The following is a 21,374-nucleotide window of genomic DNA, read 5'->3' as shown; positions in this document are numbered from 1 at the left end:
CTGGGTACCATTTTGAAAGACATGTCATTTATTTGCAACATCATTGGGATTCAAAAAAATAATGTTTGGTATATACAACTCGAACAATATGTGCAAGTAAATCAAGTAACAAACACATTTTTTTTTTGAAAAAAACTTCTTAAGCAATTCTCATCCATGAATATATTTGTGGTGGTTTTCGTTATACACAAATAGGTGCCATATAAACATCCAACAGCTATTTATGCAGGAAAAATACAAGACTTGCAGATGACAAAGATAAACATCAATAAAAAAAAATTGAAAATTATGATAAACATTGTTAAATCCGCAATAGGATTTAAAATTATTTTTTAAGATGTTGGCAACTGAATTGTACGAACACTAATATATAAGATTTAGATACATCTGAGTTTACATCACATGCAACCTACATAACTTTTAACATTAATTCAACATTAATACTCTTTTATAAAAAATTAAAATAGTCAAATAGGATAAAAAAAAAACACAATAAAAACCACACCTATAGTTGCAATATATTATTTAGTTTCAAATCTCAGTTCTATGTTGTGACAAAGTAATAATAGCGTACTCATATCAGATTAATTCGAAAGAATTTTATAATAAAAACTACAAAAGAGGAATCTCGAAAACTAAAAAGTTTATACATGAAAACTCAAGTTCAGTATGTCGAAATACGATGCTACCTCACATGAAATAACAATTGCTCCATTCTAAGTTCAAATTGAAACTTTGTAACAATTTTTTTTTTCAAGAATTCAAAACCTAACATTGGCTGAGTTGCCCACTAACTTTCTACAAAAACTAATTGGTATTTTCATAAGATATGTTCATTTCACCCTTCGGGTGAAACAATTTGAAGAAGCCTGCATTTGAGCTAGCCTAGATCATTCAATATCACTCAAATGTTTATTTAATAGATTTCCCTGTTCAAATTAAAGGAAATTGGCTTTTTCACAATTTGATTGAATTAAAATCAATAAATAATTGACGAGTTGAATAATTGAATGACTAATGATGAACTAAACATAAGAATTAAAATTAAGGCGTTATTATTGTCTTAAGTTGCGATAGATTCATAAAAAATGTATAAATATAAAATATGGAACAAAGTATTACTTATAAAGAAGATCAATAAAATCTTAAGCGTTTGAAAACTCTGTGAATATCTTCACCCAGTGACTGATTATTTCATTTATTCATTTTATAATTTTATATTAATTCCATTTGGATAACAATCTGCACTGAAACAATTTAAGAATAAGTTTCAAAATACTGTTTAGTTATGAATTAATTTCATAATTCAACTATAAAATATTTGTACCTACTGCAATGAAGATATTTCTCCAAATGCATTCAAAAAGTTTGTAAAGAACTATATTGGCGTAATAGAGATAATGATAAATAATTCTACAATATAATATAAAAATTTTCGATGTAATTTTTTTCGAATACTCACTAAATGATTTGCGTACTCAATAGTTATATAAATTCTCACAATCTAATAACGAATGACTATATTGGTCTAAAATATTAGATTTTCACAACGAAAAAAATATCAAAATGGAATTTTTATCTAGAAATTCCAAATATCTTTCGTCATGTTATTGTCGATAATGATAAATTTAAGGAATCAAATAATTGGCACTAATATTGATAAATATTCTAGAAGTTTTCTAGAATCATATTGACTCAAAGCAATGAACAACATTTCAAAAATTCGAGAATTATGCTTCTCGAATTTTTTTTTACAACTAATTATACCTAATTTCTTGAACTATAGATGAAATACAATAATTGAATAATTGCTTTTTGTAGAGACATACCAACAGCTGAACGAATATCGATCTATTTTTGAACAATTAAGCATCTTGTCATTTTTTTTCCACTCTTTCTTCTACTGTTCTGGGAAGTGGAAGAAATTATGGAAGTACATATATACATTGGGAAAATAGGAAAATATCATACGAAGTTTGAATATCATTTATACATCATAATATATTGATTGTACACAGCCAGTTCTTCATGAAAAGAATTAAGGTAGAGAAAAATTTTTAATTTAACTTTAAATTTTTACAGGATGTTTAAAATACAATGCTAATCCTTAAGGCTGTGAATCCTGAGGTTTTTTCAAGGAAGAAAAGCCCTAATAAATCTATGTCTTGGACCTCTTAACCTTGAACCTTTCTAAACATTTGACACCCTGTAGTTTAAAAGTTAAGAAATTTAGAATATTGTTTTCCCTTTAAAACCACCTTCAAGAATCTGCACCTCATACTGAAACACCCTATAAAAATACTGGAGTAATTTTTTCGAATATTTTACTGTTTTCCCAATAGAATTGGCGTACACAATCATGCTAGTCTTCACCAATGTTATCCTATTTTAATAATCATTAAAGCTGGGGTTATATTTCAACATTTGACAAGTAGCAAAATTAGGGATTACAAAATACAACTATCATTTTGAGTTCGTTCGTTTATAAAATCTATGTTTCTCTACTCTCTGTTTAATCTCTTCTACCACTATTTGATGAATTGAACTGTCTGTAAAATCAGTACAGTCTAGAAAACATTAAAAAAAAATTTAAAATTTACATTCAAAAAACGTTTTGAAATTCGAATCAAATTCAAATTGTAGAGGAAAATTGATCAAGTATTGGGAAGGCAATTGACTACGTTTTCAAATTTTTATTGACTGGGGATATTGCCAACAAAAAAGAAGTAATTGATGACCTTGAGCTTCTTTAAGTTTCTAAATGAACGTAAAGGAAATTGAGACATCTGATGGTTTTTTCAAGAACCTGGAAAGGTACCACTTTAGAGCTTTTGGTCTTTTCATAGAGGTAGTGTAGAAAACCCGATTCAACCTAATATAGATGGCGACACCAACAATTTTAGGTTACCTGAAGCGTTTTCTATGATTGTTGATGAACAAAGTTTTCAACATATCCAATTTTTCACGTATAATAAATGAAGTCTTAGTGCTCTCATATTTGGAAATAGCCTCAGAAAAAACCAACAGATGGCTTCGAACTATGTTTCATTGTATCTAATACGTACATGTCTCTAGATCACTAGATCTAAGTCAGATCGTAACACTTATCGACGCTGTTGTGAGAAAATTTGACAGTTTTCAGACTATTTCAATTTGTTTGTCTGAAAGCGATATACATATATTTTTTCATCTTTAATACTTAGTTTTTTTGTGCTGGCTTTACAAAGAAACCTACTAGTCTGTCGAACCCAAATTTCGTACTTTGTATGTTCGAATTTTCTTTTCTCTAGTAATCACTGGAGCATTCTCTTGGATTCATATAGCCAAACACGTTTAATTCGTACAAACTTGCAAACGTTATGAATATTATGTACCAAACCATTAGTATCACCCCATATTTCTTGTCCAACTTCCAACCATTCAAATGGGTGGTTACAAGCAAGAACACAACTGTTGAAAGCAGGGAAAGTGTGGAGTAGGTTAAGCCTGAAAGAGAGATTTTATCATATTCATCAGTTTCAAGATGAACCAACATTTTGAAATTGTGAACACGCGTTTACTACAAAGTTTTTTGATTACCTTTACTTATAACCTTAACTTGGCTTCCTGGGCTAACGACAGCTGTCTTCAAGAACCAAGGAAGGCCCAAACACACCAATATGTCGAAAACATTTGAACCCACAGCGTTAGAAACTGCCATATCGCCATACCTGAAATTGATGATGAAAATATCCTTAAATGAAAATCTATTGAAATCCACATTTCTCCAATCCCTGTTTTAATGAAGAAGTAAAAATTTTCAATAATTTCTTGACAGAAATTGACCCCACGAAAAAGGTCTGAAGGAGTAAGATCTGGAAATCTAGCGGGAGATTATATAACATCTTTTTATTAATCTAAGGGTTGGAAAGTGGAATTTTTTGAAAATTTAAGAACACATTTGAATCTTTTCAAGACCATTTTCAGTTACTTTGTTCACTTCACTATGAAAAAACAAGCTTACCCTTCTCTGATGACTGCTATACTTGAGAGAGCGTCTGGTACTGATACACCTGCAGCTACGAATGTTAGCCCCATAACAGTATCTGGTATATTCATGGTGAAACCTGAGGAGATATAATAGATTAATTAAACATTATTACATAATACTACCAAGTCTATTATCCAAAGTGTTCAAGGGCTCTGAGACAGAGTTAAAAGTACAAATATTTACTTTTAGAGACTCAATCTATTATTGTGTAAAAGCATTGCTTTATGATCCACCATCTGAAGAATATTTTCTTCAGAAAATTAGACATATTTACAAATATTGTTGCAAAATGGCGAAGGGACAACTGCGTGTCGCAAAATGGCGAATGAACCACAGATCCAAATGTGTTATTTGTTATTGTTATTATTGTTATTTCTATATTGAAGGTACAAAGAAAAATGAGAGATTAATAAAATCCCATAAACTTAGGCCCACGAACGCTTTGTTTTAGAGATACAGGGTGTTTCTTGTAATCCTATTTTTGTGATGCTTATACCAGTTTATCGAGTATGTATTTATTAAACTTCGTAACAGATTGGTTAAATAAGTAGCAAACTTTATAATTAATTTAGCCATCGCAGCTTACTAACTGGATCTTTAAAAAAGTTTGTAATTTCTTGAGGTTTACCAGAGAATTGTTTGAAATTTTTTCCCGAAATCGGTAGCAGATATCACAAAACTAGAAGACCACAAAGTGAAGTTCTGGACCAAAGATTCTGTTTACATTTTTCTCAACCTTCAGTGGTCCACAAAAAAAAAGTTTTGGAGGATTGTTCAGAAAAAAATATTACACTGTAGATTTGCATTCATAATTGGCATATCACATGATGCAAACTTAAATTTGTAATATCTATGCTAAATTTGGGTTGAATTGCTTGTGAAGGGAGAAAAAAAACTTCAACACTCTGTATCTCGAAAACAAAGCGTTTGCCAGCTCAGGTTTATAGGACTTTTTTCTTTCTAAATGATCCGAGAAATCTGTCATTTTCGTCTGTACCTCATATTTAGGAACATTCTGTATGCTGTGAAATGGCGAAGGAGTATTAAAAAAGAGACTTCATAAAAATGACGGTTAAAGAGGTCCATACACGTTGGGATTTATTCACGATGAAAAGGAATTCTACAAATTTATGGTAGAAACATCACTTACCAATGATAGTTATCATCCAAACCATGAAATAGGAGTAGAAAGAGATCCACAGCATCGAAACGAAGAAGGTGAACGGGTACCAATTCTTGTATTTATCTGATCGACAATCAGGCATTGTTTTTCTGCACAAGTAGTGAATAGGGTATATCAGGTACCATTTGGCTTGGATGAAGATATTAGGATCTAGGAAAAAATCACTTAGTATTTTCACAATTATATTTTTTAAGGAATCGAGGAGAGTGCTAATATAAAGTCAGGAACTATTGCGTTTTTGTCTAGTTCATGCTCATCTAAAGCTTTATACAGGGTGTTCCTTACTGATAAAAAACTTCATACGAACGACTGCTAACTTTTGAGATACAGGGTGGTGAAGTTTCCAGAAAAAAATATTTTTTTTATAACCACAATGATGTTATTGAAGATATTTCTATGAGATTCAATACACGTTTTCACCGCATCAAGATACATTTTCTGATGTATTAACCAATCAATAATTTTGTTATTTTTACCAGTGGCGAGTGCATGGGTTTTTCATTGAATATTTTGTAGAAAAAAAATTGAATAACACTGCTTTTTCTTAAATTTTTTCAGAAATTTGAAAAAAGAAATGATTTGAGAAAAAGCAGTGTCGTACAGAGTGTTTCACGTAATCGGGTCACTGGATTTTTTAGCTTCTCATTCGAGCAATACGGATAAGTGACCCAACAGAATGATAGTATTTTTCACGAGCTATCCAAATACGTTATCGGAAAAACTATCGATTCAAGGCAAGGAATGTTATTGAGGAAAAATAGTTCTTCTAAAAAAACATTTTTTTGCAAATTTGACTGATTTTCAAAATGAGAAGATCTAGAAACTATTTCTCACCAATTGTTTCTCCATTTGAACTTTTTCCCATATTTTCTGAATGCTCAATCGATTCTGAATCTGAATATGTAAATATAGTGGTAGTTTTATATTTATTTCAAGCAATTCCATTCAAAATCAACCTGAGATTTTATATTCGGAGAATATATTCATGTGTCTGTGGTTCTATAAATATTTGATTGTCAAATTTTGAAGTTTTTATTCTCGATTATAATAAAAGCTCAAATATAAAGCTTCTATTATAATTTCTCACTCCTTCTACTTCTTCAAAAACGATAGTGGCTTCTATTACAATAAGGAATAAAAACTTAAAAATTTGACATTCAAATATTTATAGAACCATAGATGTTACGTCGTGAATGTACCCTGTAGCTCCTGGAGAAAATTTGTTGTTTGTTGGCGCCACCTGCGGCCGCGAAATGATCCCAGTCGGTAAACAAACATCGCCATTAGTTAATAATTTTCTCAAGTGTCGAACTGTGCTTATCTATTCGAAAATTTATCAAACTTAAGTTCATTTCTTACTTGAAATTCATCTGTCATCTTTATACATTTTCAATTCCTGTTCTTTTGTTGAAAACTGATTGAGCAATTTCGAGTGAATTGTGTGATACTCGAATTAAGTGATAACCACGAAGCCGGTGCAGAAGAGGTTAATCATCCCTTTCACCTATCCACATAACCACCTTCTGCCACCAGATTAGGGGGAATTCACAGACACCATCTCTTTTAACTCACGAGGTAAGTGCACACAAAATTCATTCAACAAATTGTTTAATCTCTTAATGATTATTGTCGTCTGGAATTGGTTGCAATAATTTGCAAAAATTTAATAGACAAGATGGATATATTTTCCGAATATGGAATCTGAATTTTCTCTGGTTGATTTTGAATAGAATAGCTTGAAATAAATATAAAACTACCACTTTATTTACATATTAAGATTCAGAATCGATTGGGTGAATGCCAAAAATATAAAAAATATCATGAAGTATATTTTGCAGAAAAAAAATATACGTTTTCTTAAAAAACGAAAGTTCAAATGAAGAACCAATTGGTGAGAAATTTGTCTCAAGACCCTTTTATTGTGAAAACCAGTTGAAAAAAAGTTGTCCATGCCTTGAATCGATAGTTTTTTCAATAACATATTTGGATAGCCCGTGAAAAATTCTATCATATTGATGGGTCACTTTCCAATTTTGCTGGAAGGATAAGCCACAAAATCCACGTGAAACACCCTGTATCTTGGTAAAAATAATAAAATTGTTAGTACATCAGAAAATGCATCTTGATTCCATAAAAATATCAGCAAAAGCATCATTGTGATTATAAAAGAAATATGTTTTTTTCTGAAAACTTTACCACCCTGTATCTTAGAAGTAAGTGAAGGAACAAGCTCGCCAAAGCTCTCTACTCCACTGCTTCCCCCCAATTTTTCCTTTCACACATTCAGCAATGTCATCTAAGTGTCAAAATTCCTTCACACTTCCCAACATTCCAAAATACTCACCTTCCGGCTTAACCAGAGGATCTACAACCTTTGAAGGGTCGTATTCTTTGGGTTTGTAGTAATCGTGCTGAACAGGAGCCTGGCTTTGAGGCATGGCCACCTCGCAAGGTACAGGAACTTCAACTGGTGGTGCAGATTCAACAGGTTGTGGTTGATTGAAAGCTTGGGCATTAAACTGGTTCTCATAGCCTAGAATGTGAGGGCGTATATCTAGCAATCTAAGAAGGGATTAAGTGTGCAAGTGGGATTGCAAGAAACGGACTATGGATTAGAGGTCAGTGGCGGTTCGTTATAATCTAATCAAGACTCGAGAGAAATTGGTTGGGGTGTACCATAGAGCAATGAACATAGATAGAGGGAGTATACGCAATTTTTACATGTCCCTAACATGGTAAGATTACGTTGTCGGATTGTGATATATTTTCAGATCCACAATTTTACTATATCGTTATGAATGTATAGTATATTGAATGAAATATATTTATTTGAGTGATTCCCGATTAAATATGCAATTTTGAATATTTTTAATCCGATATTTTTCCTGATTGTCGAATTTATAATAAGCAGAATATTCATTATTTTCTGTATCTACCTGCTGAAATCCAAGGTTTGGCAACTTTTGCTCTCCTAGTGTCATCGGTTGTTTCACGTCGTTTGGCACGCTTGAAGTTTGTTTTCTGAATTTCTGATATATTTAGGTATTTATTTCAATATATTTTGAGTTAATATGAAACGTTGATTCACTATGGTACATATGAAGTGCGTTCTTTGAGGAGAAACTCACGAATTGAGTAAAATATCGTATCACTGATATGTTATCATTTCCACGTGCTTCATGTGGAATTTGATAGTTCATGTTGGGGACAAAATTTGCTTATTGAAAATGACATATGCTCCCTCTATCTATGTTTATTACTCTGAGATGTTTTCCAATAGAAATGACCTAACGTACAGAGAATATGGAAAAATTTTGCTTTCCCGTCTCTTATAGGGGTAAAATTTTCCTTCCTGAAAAAAATCTGACCCCTTTTATTGAAAATAGAAATGTTTTGTCGGAAATATAAATTTTCAATTTATGTTAATAAGCTTTTACTTGCTTTGGTAATGTTTAATATTTCTAATCTTTGATAAATATTATATTATATCCACTTTAGAACGTTAATTTGAATTCAAACATTGCGCAATTATCAGGAATCGTTGAAAATACAATGATTCGATAATTTTCTTCCATTATCCTGATCAGGACGTTCAGGACTAATGATTTATTACACAAGTTTTGATACTAATAGGAATGAAGTGATGTTGCAAAATGGCGAAAGAACAGGGTTTTCCAATAAGAGCGCCATTTCTAAAACTGGTACAATACACGCTTAAAAAATGCACTGAAACTGATAAATTTCACTAATTTAAAAAATGGTGGATATTTTGCAGTCAAAATTCGCAAAACAAAAGCCAGTGAAAAGATATATGGTGAAAAAATTTAGTTGGTGATGTGAAGAATCGATGTCGAGTGCGTCGCTAAAGAACAACCGAGAATATTGCTGGTTTATACAGTACTGTTGACGAAAACCTAGGTTTGTCGATTTCTTGTCGATCTTGGGAATTAAGTTATGAATAATGATATTTACGACGTTTATTTTCAATAAAACAGCACTACGACTCACACAAGCAATTTTGCAAGAAAAGTTTTTGCGGTGTGGTGTTTCTTGAAAAGGTGATCACAAATGGCCACTGAAATCCTGTGATTTAACTCCTTTAGACTTTTTTCTTGGAGGACACGTGAAGAATAAGGTCTATATCAATACCCCAATGCGAATTGGTCATTGAAAACTTCATGAAAAGGTATTGTGCTTCAACTGTATCCATTTGACTGATATCTTTTTCTATCATAAATGGCATACCATTCTCTTTACAATGAAAAAAAAACATCCACTGATTTCTCTTGAAATATACTCTTTTTTTTCAATATCAAAATGGAACCTCTTATTGGAAAACTCCTAAGTTTTTATTGGTTAGGCCCGGGCTACTTATTGAATGAACTGTTGAAAAGAAAACCCATACAGAATAATGGAATAGGGGTGTAGACTCACTAGACGGATCCTCCCACATCTTGTTGAAGTCGATTTCAGCCACTGGCGCAGGAGCAGTGGCGGGTTCTGGGGTTATACCCCCGTAAGTTTGATGTTTCCCGTTCTCCTCCAAATTTTTGTAGGTCACCAAGTCCGACTGTTCGGTTTGACCTTGCGGCACGTATTTCTTGCACGGCACTGGCCAGGTTTGTGCCCATTTCTCCAGTGGCGTGTTGAAATGCAGGACGATGCAGTAAATGACGTACATAATAAGCATCAGAATCGACTCGCCTCTGTGAAATGTGAAAATCATTAGGGTTGTTAACCTGACCATCCAGTAGTAAACATCGGCAACTTTTTATGTTAAATGGTGATATATAGGGTGTTTTTTTCGATGTATATAACTTTAAGTTGGCATTTCTGTTCAAGATGGCGACCGATTTAACAGCTGTCAAGTGATTTATTCTCAGTTTGGTTTGGCAATTCATCATGAATAGACTCACGCCTGAACAACGCTTGCAAATAGTGCAATTTTATTTCGAAAATAATGGTTCTGTGCGGAATACGTATCGCGCACTACGTCCATTTTATTTTGTTTAGCGATGAAGCGCACTTCTGGTTGAATGGCTACGTCAACAAACAAAACTGCCGCATTTGGAGTGAAGCTAATCCTCAAGTGTATGTCGAAACACCGTTACATCCAGAAAAACTGACTGTTTGGTGCACTTTATGGGCTGGTGGAATCATTGGTCCGTACTTCTTCAAAAACGATGATGGCCAGAACGTTACAGTCAATGGTGATCGGTATAGAGCCATGATTACTAAATTTTTCATTCCTGAATTGAACAACCATGATGTCCAGGAGCTGTGGTTCCAACAAGACGGCGCAACATGTCACACAGCTCGAGCCACAATCGATTTATTGAAAGACACGTTTGGTGACCGCCTAATTTCACGTTTTGGACCTGTGAATTGGCCTCCAAGATCTTGTGATTTAACACCGCTAGACTACTTTCTGTGGGGCTATGTAAAGTCATTGGTCTATGCAGATAAGCCACAAACCCTTGACCATTTGGAAAACAACATTTGCCGTGTTATTGCCGATATACGGCCACAAATTTTGGAAAAAGTAATCGAAAATTGGACGTCCAGATTGGACTACATCCGAGCCAGCCGTGGCGGTCATATGCCAGAAATCATATTTAAAATGTAATGTCACAAGATTATCTTGCGGATGAATAAAATTTATGTCAATCGAATAATCCATCGTTGTTTTATTGCAATTTAAAGTTCTATAGCTCTAAAAAAAACACCCTTTATTTACTAACCAACAACCTTGCAAGAATTCTCAATTTTGGAGGTGTCAAACAATCTCTTTATTTCAACAATAAGACATATTTCGTGTGATATTTTACCTTGTTATCCTTTTGTCATAAATCGTGATGAGGAGGACCAAAATGGAAACAGCATAGAAAAAGCAGTCTCTGACTAAGGGCCACCAATTGAGGTAAGCCACCGTTGTAGTACAAAGTGCACAGACGGAAATGACGAACATTATGTTGAATACGGCAGATCCAATAACACCGGATATTCCTGGAAGTACAAACAAACTGATGCAGAAAGGACAATATTTGTGCGAGGACATGTCGAAAAACCATTCGGCATATTTGCTAAAGCCCAAACTGAAAATTTCATAACTAAAATCATAGTTGCGTAAGTTTATGTTGTCCTTTCACAGATGAATAAAATATTTCTGGAAAGAATGGGGTTAGAATAATTTAGGTTAGAGGAATACTTGGAATTTTACATGGAAATGTTTTCCTTCTTGTCAGAGCATTAGAATTTTTGTGTTTTTTTTTTTGAGCGCTCGATTCACACAGAGTCGGCAAGCTCTGCAAACGGCAAAAAATCTATATTGGATAATCTGAATCTTCTACCGAGAGATGCAAAAATTGAAGGCATATCTTTGAAAAATTTTGATAATAACACAAGGAAAATATTCACAAGAAAATCAACATTTTCAAACCGGAAAAAAATTAAATTCATTTTAGGATTGGTGAAAATACCTCCTATTTCGAAACCCTTTTTATTGAAAAAAATATTATTTTTTGTCCAAGAAGAAATAATTAATTGAATAAAAATAATGGAATCAGGAAATGTGGCGAGAGATAGCCTTGTTCTTATAAAGTCCGAAGACAGTGAAGTATCTCTCGGAAACTTTTAGATAATGCAATAATTGCTAAGAAAACACGATTTATCAAGTTTTTATGAACTGGAATTCCAAGCACTAACTAGATTAATTCGAATACCAGCTACTTAATTTTGGGATTAACAATTTCTAACTTTCCAACAATTTGCTTCGATGGTTGAGAGTTTGAACGGTTTTAATTAATTTCGTTCGTATTGACCCCAATAAATTCTATGAAGAATGTATTTTATCTAACTGATCATTTGAAAAGCTTGCATAATCACGCAGACTTTGATAGTTTTATGCCATTCAGTTTGTTGAGCACCTCATATCACCTCAAGTGTGTTTTGAAATTTTCATCTTATCTCAAAAACCACCAAATTCCCCTGATATGATCCCGGTAGAGATTTTCCTTTCCAATATAAAAATCAACAGTTCAAGACAACTGACACAAGATACAAAAATCTTCTTTGGACTTTCACGAAAATAAATCATCATTCGGAATTCACTTCAGTTTCGGCACAATAAGAAATCCAAATGCAATATCCCAGACGAAGAAGTCAAGTGCAATAAATTATACAGCGTGTGAGCTCCCTCAATACTGGTGCTGTCAGGAATATAAAACATCGAATTAACTTTCTTGGAGTGACCTTTTTCTCTTATTGTTGTTCTGCTCTGATTCAGCCATTCCAACTTTACAAAACTTCCATTTTCCAGACATGGTATTACGTAAAAATAGCAGAATAGCCACGTAGATATGAGTTTTCAGTCAGATAGATGTTCTATCGAAAAGAGTTTTTTTTACAATATGAAAAATTGCAAATATGTTCGATCTATTGGAGATCTTTGAATTGTAACACAACTGCAACTTATGCTTTTTGTACTAGGTACCTTTCATTTTCATAAATAATGTGTAATACTTGTACAGAAGGCTCATTCTAACACTGTAACAGGCCAATTGAAGAGACCCCGGGCTACCATAGTAAAACAAATTTTTTTGGCAAAATTCGATTTTATTATTCAACATAGTTGCCTTCGAGGGCGATACAGCGATTATAGCGATCTTCCAACTTTTCGATACCATTTTTTGAGTACGATTTGTCTTTCGCTTCAAAATAGGCTTCAGTTTCGGTGATTACTTCTTCATTGGCGCTAAATTTCTTTCCAGCGAGCATTCTTTTGAGGTCTGAGAACAGAAAAAAGTCGCTGGGGGCCAGATCTGGCGAATACGGTGAATGCAGAAGCACAATTAATGCAATTTTGCCATTGTTTTCATTGATTTGTGACACGGCGCATTGTCTTGATGAAACAGCACCTTTTTTTCTTCAAATGAGGCCGTTTTTTAACGATTTCATCCTTTTAATGATCCAATAACGCTTTATAATAATCGCTGTTGATGGTCTGGCACTTTAGGAGGTAATCAATGAATATAATACCTTGCGCATCCTAGAATACTGATGCCATAAGCTTGCCAGCTGACTGTTGGGTTTTCCTCGTTTTGGATTCGGTTCATCGTGTGCAGTCCACTCAGCTGACTGTCGATTGGACTCCGGAGTGAAATGATGGAGCCATGTTTCATCCATTGTCACATATCGACGCAAAAATTCAGGTTTGTTGCACTTAAACAGCTTCAAACACTGCTCAGAATCATTAACACGATGTTGTTTTTGATTGATTGTGAGCTCGCGCGGCACCCATTTTGCACACAGCTTTCTCATGTACAAATATTCGTGAATGATATGATGTACACGTTCAGATGATATCGTCCAATGTCTGCCATCTCGATCAACTTCACTTTACGGTTAGTGAAAATTATTTTGTGAACTTTTTTGATTTTTTCGTTGATGACAGATTCGAGGAATCTGTCATTTTCGTTTGTACCTACAATTTAGGAACACCCTGTATGTGAAAGACGAAGTATTATGAGACTAGAGGTTTCATAAAATTACGGTTAAAGAGGTCCATACACGGTGGGATTTATTTACGGTGATTTCAACCCTCAGTTTGGATTGAAACGTGAAATAACGGTGGCAAAAGACCGTAAATGAATTACCTCAGTGTTAACGTGCCGATAAACAATAAATCCCAGATAAAATACGGTAATAACTGAAATAACCGTCGAGTTATTGATTTCCAAACAGGGTTGATGACAATGTAAGGAGACCACCCTGATCCCAAGGGTTATTCTCAGGGATTAGCGCTCACGCCTCTTGAGGAAGTACGGGGCAGTTATAAATTCCTCAGACCCAGAATTTCAATACTGTAACAGCTTCTCTTCCCTTGAAAATTCGATATTCCCACTTTATATAGGGGATGGAATTTGTTCAGCACGATTTGGTGCTCATCGATATATTTGAAAGGTTTCGTTTGGAATTTGATTTCATCCCCTATTTGTACTTTGGAATGGATTAATTTAAGTATTTGTTGCTAGGGTTTAGCATAGAATGATTTAGCGTGAGTTAATTGAGCGTATAGGACTGTTTCTTCTGAATCAATTTTCAGCTTAATATTAACTCAATATTCGGCAGTTTAGTCTAGGACAATTTAGCGTAGGACAATTTTAGATTAGGACAATGTTAGATTAGGACAATTTTAGATTAGGACAATTTTAAGTTAGGACAGTTTCAGATTTAACAATTTTAGCGTAGGACAGTTTGGTGTGAGATAATTTTAGCCTTTGACAGAAATTTATAGTTTAGTATAGAACAATTTAGCGTAGTGCAGTTTGGTGTGAGATGATTTTAGCCTTTGACTGTAAGACTAAAATTAACTCACACCAAACGGTCCTACGCTAAAATTGTTCTACACTAAACTATAAATTTCTGTCAAAGGCTAAAATTATCTCACACCAAACAGTCCTAGATGAAAATTTAGCGTGAGATAATTGAGCGTATAGGACTGTTTCGTCTGAATCAATTTTCAGCTTAGGACAATATTAGCGTTTGGCAGTTAAGTGTAGGACAATTTCAGATTAGGACAATTTTAAGTTAGGACAGTTTAAAATTCAACAATTTTAGCGTAAGAGAGTTAAGTTTAGAAAAATTTTAGCGTAGGACAGTTTGGTGTGAGGCAATTTTAGCCTTTGACAGAAATTTATAGTTTAGTGTAGAACAATTAAGCGTAGTGCAGTTTGGTGTGAGATGATTTTAGCCTTTGATAGAAATTTATAGTTTAGTATAGAACAATTTAGCGTAGTGCAGTTTGATGTGAGATGATTTTAGCCTTTGACAGAAATTTATAGTTTAGTATAGAACAATTTAGCGTAGTGCAGTTTGGTGTGAGATGATTTTAGCTTTTGATAGAAAGACTAAAATTAACTCAGACAAAACTATTCTACGCTAAAATTGTTCTACACTAAACTCTCTTACCTAAATCATAAGTTTAGGCAAATTTTAGCATAGGACGATTTTCAGCTTCAGTTTTTTAGCCTTTGATAGAAAGACTGAAATTAACTCAGACCAAACTGTCCTACGCTAAAGTTGTTCTACGCTAAACTCTCTTACCTCAACCATCAGTTTAGGCAAATTTTAGCATAGGACGAATTTCAGCTAGAACAGTTTAGCTTTGGACAATTTCAACGTGTGCCAATTTTTAGCGTAGGATGGTTTGGTGTAAGAGAATTTTAGCGTTTTGCATTTTAATATAGGACAACTTAGCGTTGAAATATTTTTGGCGTAGGACAGTTCGCTATGCGACAATTTTTGAGTCTGACCGTTAAGTGTTTCCTACACTTAACTGTCAGTAAGGAAAATTTAGTCTAGGACAATTTTCATCTAGGATAATTTCACCGTAAGTAAGAGAGTTAAGTTTAGGCGTAGGACAGTTCAGTGTGAGATAATTTTAGCCTTTGACCGTTTAGTTCAGGAAGATTTTAGCATAGGACGAATTTTAGGACAGTTTAGCGTTGGACAATTTTAAAGTATGCCTATTTTAAGCGCAGGATAGTTTGGTGTAAGACAATTTTAGCGTTTTTCCCATTAATATAGTACAACTTAGCGTGTAACAGTTTTAGCGTAGGACAGTTAGGTATGGCACAATTACAGCGTTTGACAGTTTAGTGTAGGAAAATTTTAGCATAGGAAAACTTTCAGCTAGGTCAAATAAGTGTGGTATAATTTCAGCGTGAGAGAGTTTAGGTAAGGATAATTTTGGTATAGGACAGATTACCGTAGGACAATTCGTACGACATTTTAGGGTAAGATTTCTTTTATCGTAGGAAAGTTTAGTGTAGGTCTATTTCAGCGTAGGACTAATCAGCATAAGTTCGATAGTTTTAACATATGTCAACTCACCTATGTCATCTTTTGCAAGAAAAACTCCAATAACCACTGTTGCCAGTTCGGGCGCTGAACTACCAGCTGCCATAAATGTGGCTCCAGCCACATCAGGTGCCATTTTGAGTTCTGAAAAGAAAATAAATTCATTGAAAAATTATACAGATTATTGTATAGGTACATTTGTCAAGTTGCTTTAACTAATGAAATTTTTTGTTTTGTTGTTAATGTTTAATATTTGTTTAGTTAATTTTTCTCCTCACCTTCACATATGCGATCCAAGGAAGCAACAAAATACTCGTCACAAACTATAGCTAATCCAAAAAACGTATAGATTGCAACAAGCAAGTGAATAATCAGACCTCCATGTCTTCGTGTTGAATTGTCCATCAAAGGTCGTGGAAACTAAAACAGAACAGCCATGTTTTTCACAGGTTATCACATTTCCTATGGCCGTTTGCACTAAGAAGATTCTGAAATCTTAATTACCTGTTCTATGGCGGGAGTAGTACACTTCTGTGACGGTTCCGTGTCATTCGAGACTGTTGGCATTGTTGCATTGCTTGTTGACATTGTTGTCGTTTCGTCATTTTCTTCTGGTTTTTCTGAAGTGGAAGTCGTTTTTGATGTTGCATCTCCTGTTATATTTGGTTTTGCTGTTGATGTTGTTGAGGTAGTACTCGAGGAAGTCGATGTGGTTGAAGTGGTTGTTGAAGATGTTGTCGTAGTGCCTTTTATCGATGGAATGTTCAATTGTGGATTTCCTTGGAGAATTTAGGAGAAGAGAGTTAGTTTGTATTGAATACATGGCGTATGGAAATTTTGTAGGAAATCATCAGAAAATATTGTTAAAATAGGCATGAATGATAAAAAAATTAATCTTCGACAAAAAAATGATTTTCATTTCGTAATAATATGACTGTACTTACTCTCCCGTACTTTTTCTGATGCCTCTGGCAGGTCATTTTTATCTGATGCTGACAAGACGTGGATTATGGAATAAATGAGAAAAAACACCGATATCTGCAGGATTTTGTGCCTGCTGGTACGTCGCATGACCTGAAAATTAACCCAATTGATTTTTCATTAATGGTTTTGATTGATTTCGTTCATTGTTCGAAATCAGTCGAAGATTTATTACTCCGATCAATCGAATACGAGAATGAGAAATCTGTTGCTCAATTGGAAATTTTGAAGCCAGATGTTTCTATTGATTCAGAACTTTTTCCGAGTAATAAAAAAATGAAGATTCTTGATATTGAGAAACCTCCAGGCTTTGTTTGATTTCATCATTTTCCATCCAGGATCTAAGACACATGAGGCATCTTATAGATTTGTCGCCTAACCTATTGCGGGTTTTTGTAACTGTAAGAGCAGCTCTGGAAAATTGTCTTTCAACAGGAGGTGAAGATGCTGACGTTGATAAAAAATTCTTGACCATTTTGGCCAAGTTTGGAAAGATATTTCTGAAACTATCAGAATCTACCAATAGATTTCATAGTTATGTGAGAAAACTACTAATAAAGTCACACTGGCAAATGCTTCAGTATCTCGGCGTTCGAGGAATCCCCTTATTTAGTCTAAGCGTGCACGAGATTGCAGAAATATATGCCGTGCGACGCGTGCATATCAAGCTCAAGTAATATCAAGTAGCTTGATATCAAGTCAAATAACAAGTATCTTAAATCAAGTTAAGTCAAGCTCAAGTATGTAATTTTTCACGAGCTTGATTTTCAAGTCAAGTAATTGGTTAAATTGTCAAGCTACTTGACTTGATGACCCCTAGTTCTATTTGACATATGTCATTGAAACAGGGCTGTGAAATCCGGATCACGACATGGATAACCCAGCATAATATCAAGACGTATCGTTACCAATACTTCATAATGGCATTTATCAAACCCTGTTAACATGCATTTCCATTTTTATACGCTCGTTTGCTCAACGAAAATTTTCCAATAAAGCGATAATTGACATTGTGTTGAAAGTATCACGTAGTTTATATATTCATAGCATGTCACACAGCAGGTGTCAAAATTAATGAACCAACACGTAAAAAGTTCACAGTGCATCTCCAAATGGATTTGACGTGAAGTATAAAAGCGTTTTCTACCCACACATCTTATATTTATAGCGATATCATGTCGACATCAAAAGCTCCAAAGCTGCGTCCATTAAAATATTAAATTCTGATATTTTTCCACATCTCAGTGCACGTCTGAGTCTCTCGCATGTTCCAACAAAATTCGATATAAGGACTCCGAGTTGAATAATCGTTTTCATAATGTTAACGAGAGCACGGCTTATTTTCTCAAGCGCTTATTTGCGAGACAAACGCGCACATATTGTCCAGGTATCTGTTCAGATGGATAAAATCCTTTTCATGTGCAGCTTTCTGATGAGTTCTCATCACGAAGGAAGTCTTTGTTCGTAGAATGTTTGATGAGATAGGAATTAGATTTTATGATGATTATATCGCGTGAGATTTATATTCTTGTTCTTTTTATGTTGAGTATGATATATCTTCATCTTGATCGCTTTAGTTTTCAGAATCTTTGTAAACGTTTAGTGAACGTTTTGACAACGATGTATGTCATCTTCATAAACAAAAAGTTACAGCAACTTGATTGTAGTTCCGTAGTTGAACTTCATGCTTCAAAGAAATATTATTATTTCTTTGTATTAGTATCAAGTACATAGGTATCATGATTGAACACTTCAAGGGATTCATCTAGCCAAGTAACTTGACATTTTAACTAACTACTTGACTTGAAAATTAAGCTCGTGAAAAATTACATACTTGAGCTTGGCTTGATTTTAGATATTTATTGCTTGACTTGATATCAGGCTATTTGATATTACTTGAGCTTGATAAGCACGCGTCGCACGGCATATATTTCTGCAATCTCGTGCGCGCTTAGACTAAATAAGGGGATTCCTCGAGCGCCGAGAGACTGAAGCATTCGCCAGTGTGACTTTATTAGTAGTTTTCTCACATTTCTATGAAATCTTTCGGTAGATTTTGGTAGTTTCAGAAATATCTTTGCCAAAGTGGCCAAAATGGCCAAGGATTTTTTATCAACGCCAGCATCTTCAGCTCCTGTCGAAGGACAATTTTCCAGAGCTGCTCTTACAGTTACAAAAACCCGCAATAGGTTAGGCGACAAATCTATAAGATGCCTCATGTTAGATCCTGGATGGAAAATAATGAATCAAACAAAAGCCTGGAGGTTTCTCAATATTAAGAAACTTAATTTTTTCATTCTATTATAATTTATAGTTATTCAATTTATGTTTCTTTTTCAAAAAAGTTGATATTTTCGGTTCTTTCATACAATAAGTTCAATAAATAAAAGTGCTTTTTGCAAGGTTTCTTCTCATTTCATCATTTTTTCTATTGATGTGGCCTTACACAATAAAGCTGCTAAAAATCAAGTAGCTGGATATGATTCAGGTACTTGATAGATGAATACTTGACTTGAGATTGAAAAACCACTACTTGATTTGAGGTTGACTTGAAATCAAGTCAATAATCCCTGATACGCACTATTAGTGTGACGTCACACACCGCCTTTTTTGGTTCTCCTGTCAGTGTTCGGAATCCAAACAAATAAATTGTCATTCAAATTAGTACGTGTCGTTGAAGGAATTGGCTTATTTTCATAAATAAGAGTATTTGAGGAACGATTTCAGTAATAATTGATAGACAGAAGGAACGAGATTAATACCAGTAAGTTTGAATCCTGTATCATTCCACAGATTTTGTAAAAATCCATGTTTATTAGTTGAACTTCAAGTTCGAACTTACTGGCATTAATCTCGTGCCTTCTGTCTATCGATTAATAGTAAAAGCGTTCCTTAAATAATCTTATTTATCAAAATAAGCCAATTTCTTCAACGACAACGTACTAATTTGAATGACAATTTGTTTGTTTGGATTCCGAACACTGACAGGAGAACTAAAATGGCGGTGTGTGACGTCATCACTAATAGAGCGTATTGCAAGGTTCAAGCATTATATTAAAATAAAAATTTTATCGATATTCTAAATGAAAGTGTGTTTGATTTACGTATACTTTCGGAACAACGACCATGGTAACCCTTTATAAATAATGAAAAAATCAATGCTCTCCACATCGAAGCCTGTGGAATCAATCAAAATAATGAATGCATTTAGGTACCTAATAAAATTATGTAGCTTTGTGCGTATTTGTTCGTGCTTCATGGAATTTGTTAACATCAACCGAAGCGTGGTTTCATAATTGAATGTTTATTGATTAAATGTAAAATAACTTCATTTCAGTAAAATGCATTCGACACAACAATGTTTTAGTCAACTACATTATGACTAGTTATCTATTCTGAGGAAACCACTTTTTGTGACTTAGTTGAAATTGTTAAATATTGAGTCTCACATTGAAAAGTGGTATCTTAATAAAACAGCTACTATACTAACTGACAAAGAAACTGCAACACCCAGAAAGAGCTATTTAAATCAATTTTTTTTGGTAAAACATAGATAGTTTAGCAAGGAGTCAATGATTGAAATTTGGAGGAAAAAAATGAAGGGTTTACAATTTTTTTTTAATAAATTTGTTAATAATGTGTTTGTCTACCGCGATTATCTATACACTCCCCAACATGTCTCGACATTGATGCAATAAGATGGTCTATTTCTTCTTGAAGGATACTATCCGAAGCTACCTGCACTTGATGTCTCAGAGCCGCCAAAGTCCGGGGTCTGGGGTAAATTTCCAAGCATTTTACCCATGATGTCCCAAACATGTTCTATGGGCGGAAGATCGAGGGATCTGGACGGCCATGGCAAAATATTCACATGGGTCGGTTCGAAAAAGCTTAAACTAACTCTGGCAACATGAGGTCGGGCATTATCTTGTTGAAATATTGGATTCTCTATCCGGTTAAGGTAAGGGAGAACATATGGCTCCACTATTTCTTGAAGGTAACGCAGCGCTGTCATGTTACCTCGAATGTAGACTAAAGGTGACCTACTTGCATGTGCAATAGCACCCCATACCATAACGCCTACTGTTCGGTGTACATGACGCTCAACATCAAACTGAGGTACACGTCTTTCTCCCCAACGTCGTCTAAACCTTCTTCGGCCATCATGTGAACCCAAAGAGAATTGAGATTCATCAAAAAAGACGACCTGATGCCATTCCACGTGCCAATGTTGACGTTCTCTGCACCATTGTAATCGTTGCCGGCGATCCTCAACCCTCAGAGATAACACAAGATGGAGTCGATAATGCTGCAGTCCAA

The 21,374-nt window shown here is 34.2% G+C and overlaps 1 protein-coding gene across 5 annotated transcripts in view; it reads right to left on the bottom strand.

The window, feature by feature from the left end:
- Positions 1-5: 5 nt before the first annotated feature.
- LOC123679736 (probable sodium/potassium/calcium exchanger CG1090) overlaps positions 6-21,374 on the bottom strand; it is a 29,412-nt gene continuing 8,043 nt past the window's right edge. For all 5 annotated transcript variants that reach the window (XM_045617180.1, XM_045617175.1, XM_045617179.1 and 2 more), the window contains exons 2-12: positions 17,018-17,147; positions 16,578-16,852; positions 16,352-16,493; positions 16,107-16,217; positions 11,042-11,219; positions 9,648-9,919; positions 7,558-7,746; positions 5,181-5,363; positions 4,004-4,106; positions 3,580-3,710; positions 6-3,486 (exon numbers count right to left, since the gene is read on the bottom strand). In XM_045617180.1, the coding sequence (XP_045473136.1) occupies positions 3,287-3,486; positions 3,580-3,710; positions 4,004-4,106; positions 5,181-5,363; positions 7,558-7,746; positions 9,648-9,919; positions 11,042-11,219; positions 16,107-16,217; positions 16,352-16,493; positions 16,578-16,852; positions 17,018-17,144 (1,911 nt within the window). In that variant the 5' untranslated portion in view covers positions 17,145-17,147 and the 3' untranslated portion in view covers positions 6-3,286. The remainder of the gene's footprint in view (positions 3,487-3,579; positions 3,711-4,003; positions 4,107-5,180; positions 5,364-7,557; positions 7,747-9,647; positions 9,920-11,041; positions 11,220-16,106; positions 16,218-16,351; positions 16,494-16,577; positions 16,853-17,017; positions 17,148-21,374) is intronic.

The sequence above is a fragment of the Harmonia axyridis genome, chromosome 5 (genome assembly GCF_914767665.1).
Source record: "Harmonia axyridis chromosome 5, icHarAxyr1.1, whole genome shotgun sequence".
Taxonomy (NCBI): Eukaryota; Metazoa; Arthropoda; class Insecta; order Coleoptera; family Coccinellidae; genus Harmonia; species Harmonia axyridis.
The sequence above is the reverse complement of the archived record's forward strand: the minus strand, read 5'-3'. Positions and strand labels throughout refer to the sequence as shown.